Below are 11,657 nucleotides of genomic sequence, written 5' to 3' on the forward strand. Positions count from 1 at the left end.
CTCAGTGCCTGTAGCAAAGTCACATGCACTGAGGCTGGCAGGTTCAAACCCGGCCTGGGCCAACTAAACAACAATGACAACTGCAACAAAAAAAGTAATCGGATGTTGTGGCGAGTGCCTGTAATCCCAGCTACTTGGGAGGCTGAGGCAAGATAATCACTGAAGCCCAAAAGTTTGAGGTTGTTGTGAGCTGTGATGCCATGGCACTCTACTGAGGGTGACATAGTAAGACTCTGTCTCAAAAAAAAAAAAAGTATGTTGACGACTATATCCTTCAAACATTTCTAATGAATTAACCAACAATTGGAAGAGGGGAATAAATGGCTTTAGAAAGCTGTTGGGCTCTTGACCTCTATACTATGACTTGTAAATCATCCCAGATTAAATCTAGAAGAGAAATACTCAGAAGACTTGTGTTCTAAGTCTTCTTATGGTTTTCAGTGACATTTTCTAAACATATAATAAGCATATTGTAACTAATCAACACCCATGTGCCCACCATTGAGATTAGGTATAATAAAAGGTTACAGACAGAGGCAGCCTTTTCTTTTGGTATTCCATCCTGCTGGCATTCCTTTCTTTCCTCAAAGATGACTGCTATATTTTCACACTTTTGCTTTATATGCAGGTATCCCAAAATAATATGTGTGATTTAAACATTTACACAATAGTACCATTGTGTACAGTCATTCTACAACTTGCTTTATTTTTCCCTTAAAATTATATTTTTGGGATTCCCCCATGTTTTATGTGAATATCTAGTTAACTTATTTTAACTGTTAGTTGGAATGTATATCCATTCTCAGTTGATTGCAGAGTGTTGCTTGCATTGTGTTGCTATTATAAACAATGCTGCAATGAACTACTTCATGCAGCTCTCCTGTCAATGTGTGCAAGGGTTTCTTCAGGATTCATATGTAGAAGTGGAATTAGCAAAGTTAGCTTTACCACATTATTGTCAAATTGCCCTCTAAAGAGATGGTGTCAATTTACAATCCTATCAGCAGTGTAAGAAATACACTTTCTAATACCTCATTTTGTCAGCCTATAATATTTTTGCACTCTGATAGGTATAAAATTGTATTGTGATTTAATTTTTATTTCTCTAATTGTTAATAGGATTGAGCATCTTTTCATGTTTATTGGTCATTGTGATTTCCTCTTCTGTGAAGTACCTATTAATATTTCTCCACTTTTCTCTTGGGTCATTTGTCTCTTACTGATTTGTAGGATGTTCCATGTTCCTCCCACCTTTAAAGATCAACACTTTACCTTCTGTCCTAGCATGGACATTCGAACCTCAGATCTTAGGTTCTAGAGTCTGAGCTTGGGTCTAAAATTCAGGGAGGCATTCATCTTATTTTAACTTTAGTTTGATTTCTCCCCTCCCTCCCCTTTTGGATCTCACAGATGTCAATGAGAAAGAAACCAAACTCTGTAAAATAATTTAAAGAGATTTATTCTGAGCTGCATGTTTGTGATCATTGCCTGGAGAGCCATGCCTAAGAAGCCTTGAGCAAGTGGTCTCAGCGTGGTTGGGTTACAGTTTGGTTTTGTACATTTCAGGGAGACAGAAATTACGTGTAAAGTCACAAATCAGTACATAAAGGTATACATTGGTTTGGCTCAAAAAGGCAGGATATCCTGGAGCAAGCCATTACAGGTTGTAGGGGGGTTTAAAGATTCTCTGACTTGTGATTGGTTGAAGAAATGAAACTTTGTCTGAACTTCGGCTTGGAATGTTTTAAGATAAGGAAATCAGTTAATGAGAGACAAGCCAATGGAAATAGACTGGACATATATCCAAATTCAAGTGATCTGTTAGGTAAATTGATAACCTGCCTTCAAGTGTAGTTTAAACTTTGTCTTAGGCCTTAGACTTAGGCCTGTTAATGAGTTACAGAGGATATCTCTAAGAAGGGAGGGTGGCATGATGGGGCAGATCTGACTTTTCTTCTCATGGCCAACTCAGCATTGGGGTATTTCTGAGGTCCTCTTGGCCAACAGGGATCCATTTAGTAGTCAGCTGGAACGCAAGGTTTTATTTTAGTTCACACAGAAAATTCCTCCCAAATCAGAGATACAAAGTCTCATTCTCCTTAAGGGAAGGTGTGGGTGTGGGTATGATGGGGCCGGGGAGTCCTGTTGTAGGCAGCCTGGAATAGTAAACCACACAGCTCAAGTTTAACCTGAAAGTAAATATCACCTAACTGCCAAACAGATAGATGTTGATGATGATATAAGTACTCTAAGTAATTGGGTCATGTGTCTCTTTGCAAATATAGTTCTTAAATACTTTTCCTTTCCAGATGTTCGTTCCAAACGGGAGTATGATGAAAGCCATGTGATTACAGCCCTTCGAGTGAAGAAGGTATGCCTCTGAGTTGGAGTTTGGGGCAGGCCAATTACCTTGCAGGAGAGTGAGGAAGAATAGGAGGTTTTATCCTAACTCTAGAAGTTGACACCTACTACGGGACACTGGCAAGCAGAGGCAGACATTCCCTAAGGTGTTCAACCCCCCTATCATTGGGACAGTAGATCCATTCAACAAATATTGATCTAATTCCCTGATGTGCCAGACCCTGGGGGTACAACAGAATGCAAAATGCCCTTAGGACATTGTCTGTGCCATCATGGAGCTTCTATTCTACTCAGTGAACAGAGGACAAACTTTAGAGATATTTACTGTAACCCAAAGATGAAAGCACCCCTCTTTTCCTTCCCTCCCTCTCTTTTCCTTCTCATCTTCCTTCACCATTCTAACAGGTGGATGGAGCCCTGTGTACAATCACCATGGCCCCCTCTTGCAGTGAGGCCTTTTTCTCCACCCCTCCAGGTGCCTTCTCTCTCAGGTCATTGCCCAGCTGGGCAGCCTTCACTCAGGAACCATCCCTAGGCTCTGCATTCTCTGAACACGTTCTCTGTCCTTGACCTGGAGGTTCTCTCTCACCACCCGGTTTCTTCTCTATCTCTTTGGTTCAGCTGCATTTTCTCCTGGTGCTGCCCAAAGATAACCCCTGGACTGTCTTCAGTCTCCTTCCTGTCTGGACTTTCTTGTCAGAGATTGCACCCAGGCTTGTAGCTTCCAGAATGTATGCATGTGCAGTTACTGGGCCTGAAAAGTTTCTTCTAAAATTTTGTCTTGCGAAACTCTCTCCCACCCCTATTCCTGCTGCCATTGCATTGTTGTGCACCCCAGATCTGGTTCTTTTCCTACACATAACTTGGCAGGGAGTAGGGACCCTGGCTTGAATACTTTTTCAGGGTGAGCTTGCTGCTTAACAGCCCTGCCCTCTGATTTCTCTGTCCCGGTCAATCATTATCTACTTTTTGTTTTCTCCTTGGATTTTCAATTCTAGCCATACTCTAGCTCTTAACCCCTATTTTAGGCCTATTTTTGCCTTTTGCAACCTCCTCAGAGCCCCTCATGACGTAGGGGTCTCACTCCCCACTCAGCTGTCAAACCTGCATATTTCTTTGATTCTGGCAGCATCCCCAGCCTCAGTTCCTCTGGATCACTCATTCAGGCTGAAACCTCTCACCTCCCCTCCCTATCTAACTAGCTGAGGCCTTAAGGGAGTCCTCAGCCCCAGCAGGATATAAAGCCTACCAATTCAGAGTTCACAGCCTTTTTGGATCTGATTCCACCTCTTTCTGTAGCCTTGTGTCCAGCACGTTGTCACCCTCACCCGACATCTAAACAGCATTATACTGCCACGTTTCCTGGGTACTGAGCTACAAATATTTCCTCCACACTTTAACATTTTTTTTGAAATTGGAATACATCTGTTGTCAGTACATGCCACCCTCTTTGGAGGGGAATGCCTCTTCTCTGATCTGAAGTAATATCCACAACCCTGGCCACAGTGACTGACCATGGGTCTGGGGTGAAACCTGAGGCAATCAGCATTGAAATTAGAGAAGGGTGCCTCTTTCCAACCTGGTAGTGGAGTTTGCAAGATGGGAATGTGAGCCTTGCTGGTGGCTGTGCTCAGGAGAAGATTATCTGAGGAGGGGAAGTCAACATGTGGCAGAAGCAGAGAGGAGGGCAGCCCAAGAGAAGTCTGGGCTTTAGGATTCCAACTTCAGGTTTTCCTTGAAACCACCTGTACCCTGCTATGCCTAGAGTCTTGTTATATGCCACTATATGCCCTCTTTTTGTGCATAATCCTGATTACTATATTATTAAATTGGTAGCACATCTCACAATGATGTCTTAAAATCTGGTGAAAATCTGTGGCTCCCTTTACACACTGTGCTCTCGGGCCTCCAGACCTTTGCTCTGAGTACAGGGATATGTCTGCTTTACTTGCTATATCTTAGATGCTTTTCTATCCCCACGGTCTGGTAAGTGCTCAGTACTTATTTGTTGACTACAACAAATGATTGGAAGCTGCTCCTTCTGCCCAGAACACTCTCCCATCCTCATCCAGCTGGCAAATTTCCTTGCAGTCTCATCTTCAATGTCTCTTGCTCCATGCAGCCTTTCTGAGTCCTCCAGGCCAACTTAAGTATTTCTCTACTCTTCTTTGAACCTCTCTATTTCAGAGCCTAGCACAGCATAGCTGTGAAGTTGGTGCCCAGTGAACATTTATTGAATGAACAAGTGAATGTCCAGCCTCATTTCTTCTTGCTCATCTACCTGTTCCAGTCTCTGTGGGCTGGTCACATCTCTACCTCTCTATGCCTTGCTGGGGCTCTTCTCCATCTTCCTCCTCAGTACCTCTATCAGTCCTGCTCAACCTCTGAGGGCCAGCTCATTGGTGTCTTCTTGAACTCTCTCCTAATTCCTTTAGACAAATAAGATTTCTCCTCTTTGAGTCACAGAAAACCTCCTTGGTCTGCACTTCCATTGTCCTTATCTTACTGCCTTGAAGTAGTAAATTTGCACTTGCTAATCCTCTGTCAGAGTCTCTAGATTAGGTGCCCAGGGACAAAATTAGGCTCAGTTTTCCCTGAGTCATGCAGGTTTGCAGGGACCAGAGTGAACAAGAGAGAACTAGACTCTCAGCTGCCACCCAGCCAGGCCACTTGGAGCTGTGAATCAACTGTTAGAGTCCTGTGTGGTTCTAGTACTGTGAGATTGCATCCCCTTCCTAGGTGACCTGTGGCTAAAGCCACAGTATGGTATCTGTTGTTCTTGCCCTTGAAATCTATTGTTACAGTGACTCGACTCGGCACTTCTTGACTCTACCACTCACTAACTCCTCTCTACTTCATGGGTTCTGTTAGCCTGTACATTTGTTTAACCATATTTATGCCCACTATGTGCCAGACACTTTATAGAACCTGTACATCAGTAAATAAAAAAAGGACAAAAATACCTACTCATACAGAATTTACATTTGATCATATAGTCTGCCCCAGCAAGGTGTAGAGACCCCACAGAGGGTCTGCTTGCTCATGATGTTTGCTCAGGTCTTCTGTTTACTGCCCTCTTTATGGGTGTTTTTGGATCCAGTCCCCATGCCCTATGAGAGAGGCTGTCACTAATCCAGCTGGCCATGGTTGCTCTGATGCCAGGACACCTAATAGGCTGTGAGCAGTTATCAGTCCAGTTGTTCTTGGCCAAGTACTTATCTCTGGACCAATCCACTGCACTCTGCTTTTCACAGAAGGGGATGCAGGTGTGGAAGATGTTTGGGATTTAAGATTCTCAGGTCCACCTCCCAGTGGTCACCCCCAGGCTTCCATGCCTGAGTGTGTAGTCAGGGGGAAGTGCAGTCCTGGTGCCTCCCAGTACTACTGTGCAGGGAACGCTTGCTTAACAGAACCCATCCACCACCTGGCCTCTTTTGTGGTTTCCCTAGAGGGGGAATGAGTATCTTATCCCAAAGTCTGTGGATCTGGAGTGTGTAAAGTACTGTGTAGTGTATGATTACAACAGCAGCGCTGTGGAGGTGTCCTTAAGCAATGACGATGACAACAATCACAACAATGACAACAACCACAACAATGACAACAATGACAACAATGACAACAAGCACAATGATGATAACAATCACAACAATGACAACAACACCTCTGATTCTGGCCAAGGTGAGTTTTTACAACAGCAGCAAGAATAATAGTTAACGGTTACTGAATGCTTTTGCCATGTGCTAGGAGTGATGAGGTCAAGTGCTTCACCTTAGTCCATTCATGCAGAATAACCATACTAGTATGGTGATGTCATGAGTTCTGAGGGGTCTGAGATCTCACCCTCTCTGAAAGACAATAAGTGAGACTGCCACAGTTTCTTAGATACTGGCAGAGACATAAGACTCCTGGGTTGGAGACAAAGGACTTCATTATTCAGAGCAAAAGAATTAGCCAGAATGTCATTATTTTCTTGCATTGGTTTTCCAAGCCCCAATTCATATTCTCTCTCTCTCTCTTTTGGGGGGAGATAGTCTTGCTAGAGTATAACGGTGCAATCATAGCTCACTGCAACCTCAAACACCTGGGCAATCATGAGTAGCTGCATCACCACACCTGCCTCACTCTCCTGAGTAGTTGTACCACCACAACCAGCTAAGTTTTTCTACTTTTTGTGGAGATAGGGGTGTCTCTCTGCTGCCCAGGCTGGTCTTGAACTCTTGGCCTCAAGTGATCCTCCCACCTAGGCCTCCCAAAGTACTACAATTACAGGAATAAGCTACCATGCTTGGCCTCAAGCCCCAATTCTCATAGGGTAACAGGAAGAGGCCCAGGTGACACCTATATACACAGCAGGCTACATTATAGAAGAGCCCAGAGCTTAAGGGGCCTGAATCTTTTTTAATGGGCAGAAAAGAGGGAAAAACCTATCTTCCAAGATTATTATATAAATACAGTAGAACCTCTCTAAGTTGACTGTAACAAACTGATTAACACATGGAGGTGGCAAACATAAGGAACTAGGCCTCCTATACGGCTGCATACACGCGGTGCGTAGGTCAAAGGTGGACGTGGTCAAAGTAGGGAGGTGATCAACTATGGAGGCTGTAATGTATCTTGAAAAGATAATTTGGAATGAAGGAAGCCAGTGCCTTTCTTTGTTCTTTTTTGAAGTGTGTGAGGCCATGGTGAATTGTCTAACATATAACACTACCCCTGTTTTAAGGATGGGGAAACTGGGTCCTGGAAGGGTGAAGTAACTCACCCAAGATCTCCCACCTAGGGAATTAGTTATTTATTGCTGGGTAACAAATTACGCCCAAACTCAGCAACTGAAAACAATGAGCAGTAATTGCCTCACAGTTTCTGTGGGTCTAGAATTCAGGAGCAATTTAGCTGGGAGGTTCAGGCACAGGGTTTCTCCTAAGGTTGTCATCAAGTGGGGCTGTTGTCCTCTGACGGTTTGGGCCAGGGTGACCAGCATCCAAAAGTACTCACCTGGCTATAGCCAGGAGGCCTCAGGTTTATTCTGACTGTTGGCAGGAAGCCTCAGTTCCTTACCATACAGACCTTTTCATGGGACCGCTGGGTGCACCACATAAGGCAGCTGGTTTCCCCCAGAGCAAGTGACCTGAGAGAGAGGTGAGAACAATCAGGAAGCTACTTGCCTTTTATGACTTAGTCTCAAGACTTACACACAGTTACCTCTGCTACATCCTGTTTAATAAAACCAGGTCATTAAGTCTAGTTCATCCTTGTGAAGGGGGCAGTTAGGCTTGACCTTTTAAAGGTGTTTGGACTTTTTTTTTTCACTATTGTTCAGCATTCATTGAGGGTACAAAGAACCAGGTTGCATTGATTGCATTTGTTAGGTAAAGTCCCTCTTATAATTGTGTCCTACCCCCAAAAGGCGTATCATACACCATGACCCCCACCCCTCTTCCCTTCCCCCACTCCTTCCTCCTTCCCTTTCTCTGCTCTTCCCTTCCCCTACCCTTTCCTTATTCCTTCTCTCTGCTATCCCCTTCCCCCAACCCCCACCACATACTAAGTCATTAACTGTCCTCATACTAGTATTGAGTACATAGGATTCTTGCTTCTCCATTCTTGTGATGCTTTGCTAAGAAGAATGGGTTCCACTTCCATCCAGGTTAATATAAAATATGTAAAGTCTCCATCTTTTCTAATGGCTAAGTAATATTCCATGGTATACAGATAGCACAGCTTATTAATCCATTCCTGGGTTGGTGGGCATTTAGGCTGTTTCCACATTTTAGCAATTGTAAATTGAGCTGCAATAAACAGTCTAGTGCAAGTGTCCATATGGTAAAAGGATTTTTTTCCTTCCAGGTAGATGTCCATTAATGGGATTGCAGGATAAAATGGGAGGTCTAGTATGAATTCTTTGAGGGTTCTCCATACATCCTTCCCAAAAGGTTGTATTAGTTTACAGTCCTACCAGCAGTGTAGGAGTGTTCTCTTTTCTCCACATCCACGCCAGCATCTGCAGTTTTGAGATTTTGTGATGTGGGCCATTCTCGCTGGGGTTAGATGAAATCTTAGGGTGGTTTTGATTTGCATTTCTCTAATTTTAGGGACAATGTTTGGACATTTTTGAAGTGGCAAGGGCAGGATTCAAACCCAGGTTAAAGTGTGGTCAGTTCCAGTGTGCTTCATTGAACCCTGAAACTGCTGTGTTCTCCATGTAGTCCATAATTTTGGGCTGACCACCCCTAACTGTTGTCATGGATGGTTCTTCTTGTCACTCAGTGGCTATTTATTTATTTATTTTTGGGGGGACAGAGCCTCAAGCTGTCCCCCTGGATAGAGTGCTGTGGCATCACAGCTCACAAGCAATCTCCAACTCCTGGGCTCAAGCGAGTCTCCTGCCTCCGCCTCCCAAGTAGCTGGGACCACAGGCACCCATCACAACGCCTGGCTATTTTTTTTGGTTGCAGCCCTCATTGTTGTTTGGCGGGGCCGGGCTGGATTCGAACCTGCCACCTTAGGTGTATGTGGGTGGCACCTTAGCCACTTGAGCCACGGGCGCCAAGCCGCTAATTATTAATAATATGTGTGGGTGTAGTTGCAGAAGCCCACTCACACTGTCTGCCATTGGGTGGCGCTAAGTTCCTACCTTTAATAAATCCTGCTGTCTGGACTTTCTTCCCAGGAGATGCTTTGCCAGGAAATTGACCCTTCTTCTCTAAGCTCATTCTGTTGGGCAGCGGTCTACAGTGGAATTGTAGACTTGACCCTAGGAAACGGTGCTCAATAAAGACAACCTTCTTCCATTCCTATAAATGACCTCCCTGTGCTATGGGACCCCCATTTTTAGGAAACCATGATCACACAACTTGTCCACTTAAAGCAAATGTTCTTTTTTTTTTTTTTAGACAGAGCCTCAAGCTGTCCCCCTGGGTAGAGTGCTATGGCTTCACTGCTCACAGCAACCTCCAACTCCTGGGCTTAAGCGAGTCTCCTGCCTCAGCCTCCCAAGTAGCTGGGACCACAGGCACCGGCCACAACGCGTGGCTTTTTTTTTTTTGGTTGCAGCCATTATTGTTGTTTGGCGGGCTCGGACTGAATTCGAACCCGCCACCTTAGGTGTATGTGGCTGGTGCCTTAGCCACTTGAGCCACAGGCGCTGAGCCAAGCAAATTTTCTTGTTTTAAATGGCACATGCTGGCTTAGCACCCATAGAACAGTGGTTATGGTGCCAGACACATACACTGAGGCTGACGGGTTTGAAACTGGCCTGGGCCAGCTAAACAATGACAACTGAACAAAAAATAGTCAGGCATTGTGGCAGGTGCTTGTAGTCCCAGCTATTTGGGAGGCTGAAGCAAGAGATTGCTTAAGCCCAAGAGTTTGAAGATGCTGTGAGCTGTGACACCACAGCACTCTACCCAGGGCAACATAGTGAGATTCTGTCTCAAAAAACTAAATAAAATAAAATAAAATAAAATGGCAAATGCAAAGTCTTCGGGGTACAAAACCGTCTGAAGTTTTCTATCACTACTCCCTTCTACTTTCAACAGTTAAATACCTATTTCCTCAATACTCAAGGAAATATGGGTCGGGGAGCCTTTATTACCACCTAGAAGTAAGCATAAGATATCCTTTCCTGCTGGCCCCTGGGTGAGGTGCAGTTCAGCCTGAGTGGCTTTGGCCGTGAGTCTTTGTCCTTGATATAACTGTAGCTGAAATCCCAAGGATGGTGGACGTCATGAACTTCTCTGCACCTGGCAATTTGTGGCAGCTGCTCAGGGGAACTCAGCCCTGTGCCCTCCTGCCCTGGTGTCCCACCTGCACTTCGCAAGGGTTACTAATCTCCAGGCCCCACTGAATCTCCCCTCAGTCTCCATGTCAGGCTGACCACCCACCTTCTCTGCCACGGGGGCCTAGGAATCCCACGTGGGAAATGGGACACAGCTGTTTTTAGCTACTTACCACCATCTCCAGCCTGTGTCTCCCTCCTCAGCTGGGTCTCTCTTCTTAGGCACCCAGTGTCTTCCCTGTCTTAACCTCTGGGACTTTCTCTCCAAACACTCCCCTTTTATGAGAGAGGTTTCTCTTGTGTTAGATCATCCTTCCTTACAACAAACAAAATGGATTACAGACCCCAAGCCAGGCTTTGACATCTGAGGGGAAGCTTTGGGAATTTAGGGATTCTTTTTCCTCCTCTCAGCAAAGTCCCCCTCTCATGACAATTGGCTAGCTGAGAACACATCATAATTTAAATTAAAGTTCTCCCCTCCCAAGCATGGACCTCTTGTTCTGGGTGATGTCCTCCCTCCCCTTGAAGCATTAGGCGCCCAAGTATAGAGTGTGGGAAACCTCAATGGGAAACTCAGGATGAATGGGAAGAAAAATTTGAATTTAGTTTCACAAATCTAAGCTCTATCATATCCTTCCTTTAGAAAACCACTACTTTCCCATAAGGGGTTATTACTGCTATTGAAATGCATCTCCTTCTAAGAAAGCAGAGCCTGACCTCCCCTGGATCTCTTTGGCAGGGTAGCCTGGGCTCTGCTATAGTCCCCAACTGTCCCCTGGAAATTGGCCTTCCTCTGGCTCTGCCTGTCATCCCTGAATGTGAATAGGACTCTAGTGGGTCTTGTGACAACAGTGGGGAAGCAGCTGTCTGGCCTAAAGGCAGCAGCAGTGTGGCCTCCCCTGTCCCCCCACTCCCTTGGACCTTCTAGCCTTTTGCTCATGAGTGATATTGCAGGTGTCTGTTTTCCTGACTCAATGACTTCTGAGCAGGCCATCCCTCTGGGTTGTGGCTTCTGTTCTCTCTCAGCTAGCTACAGAACCCAGACTCTTTCTCTGAATGCAGCTGCTCAGACAGGTCCTAGGCCACTTATGTCCTCAGCAGCCTCTGCTGGAACTGTCCTTGTATCCTGGAACAATATTTTATATAAAAGTCAGAGTCCACGTCCTTTTCTTTCTGCTTTTAACTGGCTCTCCTGATCCCACTCTGGGCCAGATCCTCTGCATATATGGCTTAGCCTTAATTATGCAAACTTCCTGTCCCATATCTAATTTGCATGCCATCTAATAGTGATTCTGTAGATCAGTAAAGGGCTTTAAGTTTTTTTTTTTTTTTTTTTGTAGAGACAGAATCTCACTTTGTCACCCTCGGTAGAGTGCCGTGGTGTCATACAGCTCACAACTCCTGGGCTTACGCATTTCTCTTGCCTCAGTCTCCCAAGCAGCTGGGACTATAGGCGCCTGCCACAATGCCCAGCTATCTTTTTGTTGCGGTTTGGCTAGGGCCGGACCCACCAAACAAC

At 45.0% G+C, this 11,657-nt stretch overlaps 1 protein-coding gene across 1 annotated transcript in view; it reads left to right on the plus strand.

The window, feature by feature from the left end:
- STYXL1 (serine/threonine/tyrosine interacting like 1) overlaps positions 1-11,657 on the plus strand; it is a 48,295-nt gene that overhangs the window by 406 nt on the left and 36,232 nt on the right. The window contains exons 2-4 of the mRNA XM_012807844.2: positions 2,310-2,371; positions 5,811-5,930; positions 7,310-7,331. Coding sequence (XP_012663298.1) covers positions 2,310-2,371; positions 5,811-5,930; positions 7,310-7,331 — 204 coding nt within the window. The remainder of the gene's footprint in view (positions 1-2,309; positions 2,372-5,810; positions 5,931-7,309; positions 7,332-11,657) is intronic.

The sequence above is a fragment of the Otolemur garnettii genome, unplaced genomic scaffold, assembly GCF_000181295.1.
Source record: "Otolemur garnettii isolate 467f Iridium unplaced genomic scaffold, OtoGar3 scaffold00077, whole genome shotgun sequence".
Classification (NCBI taxonomy): Eukaryota; Metazoa; Chordata; class Mammalia; order Primates; family Galagidae; genus Otolemur; species Otolemur garnettii.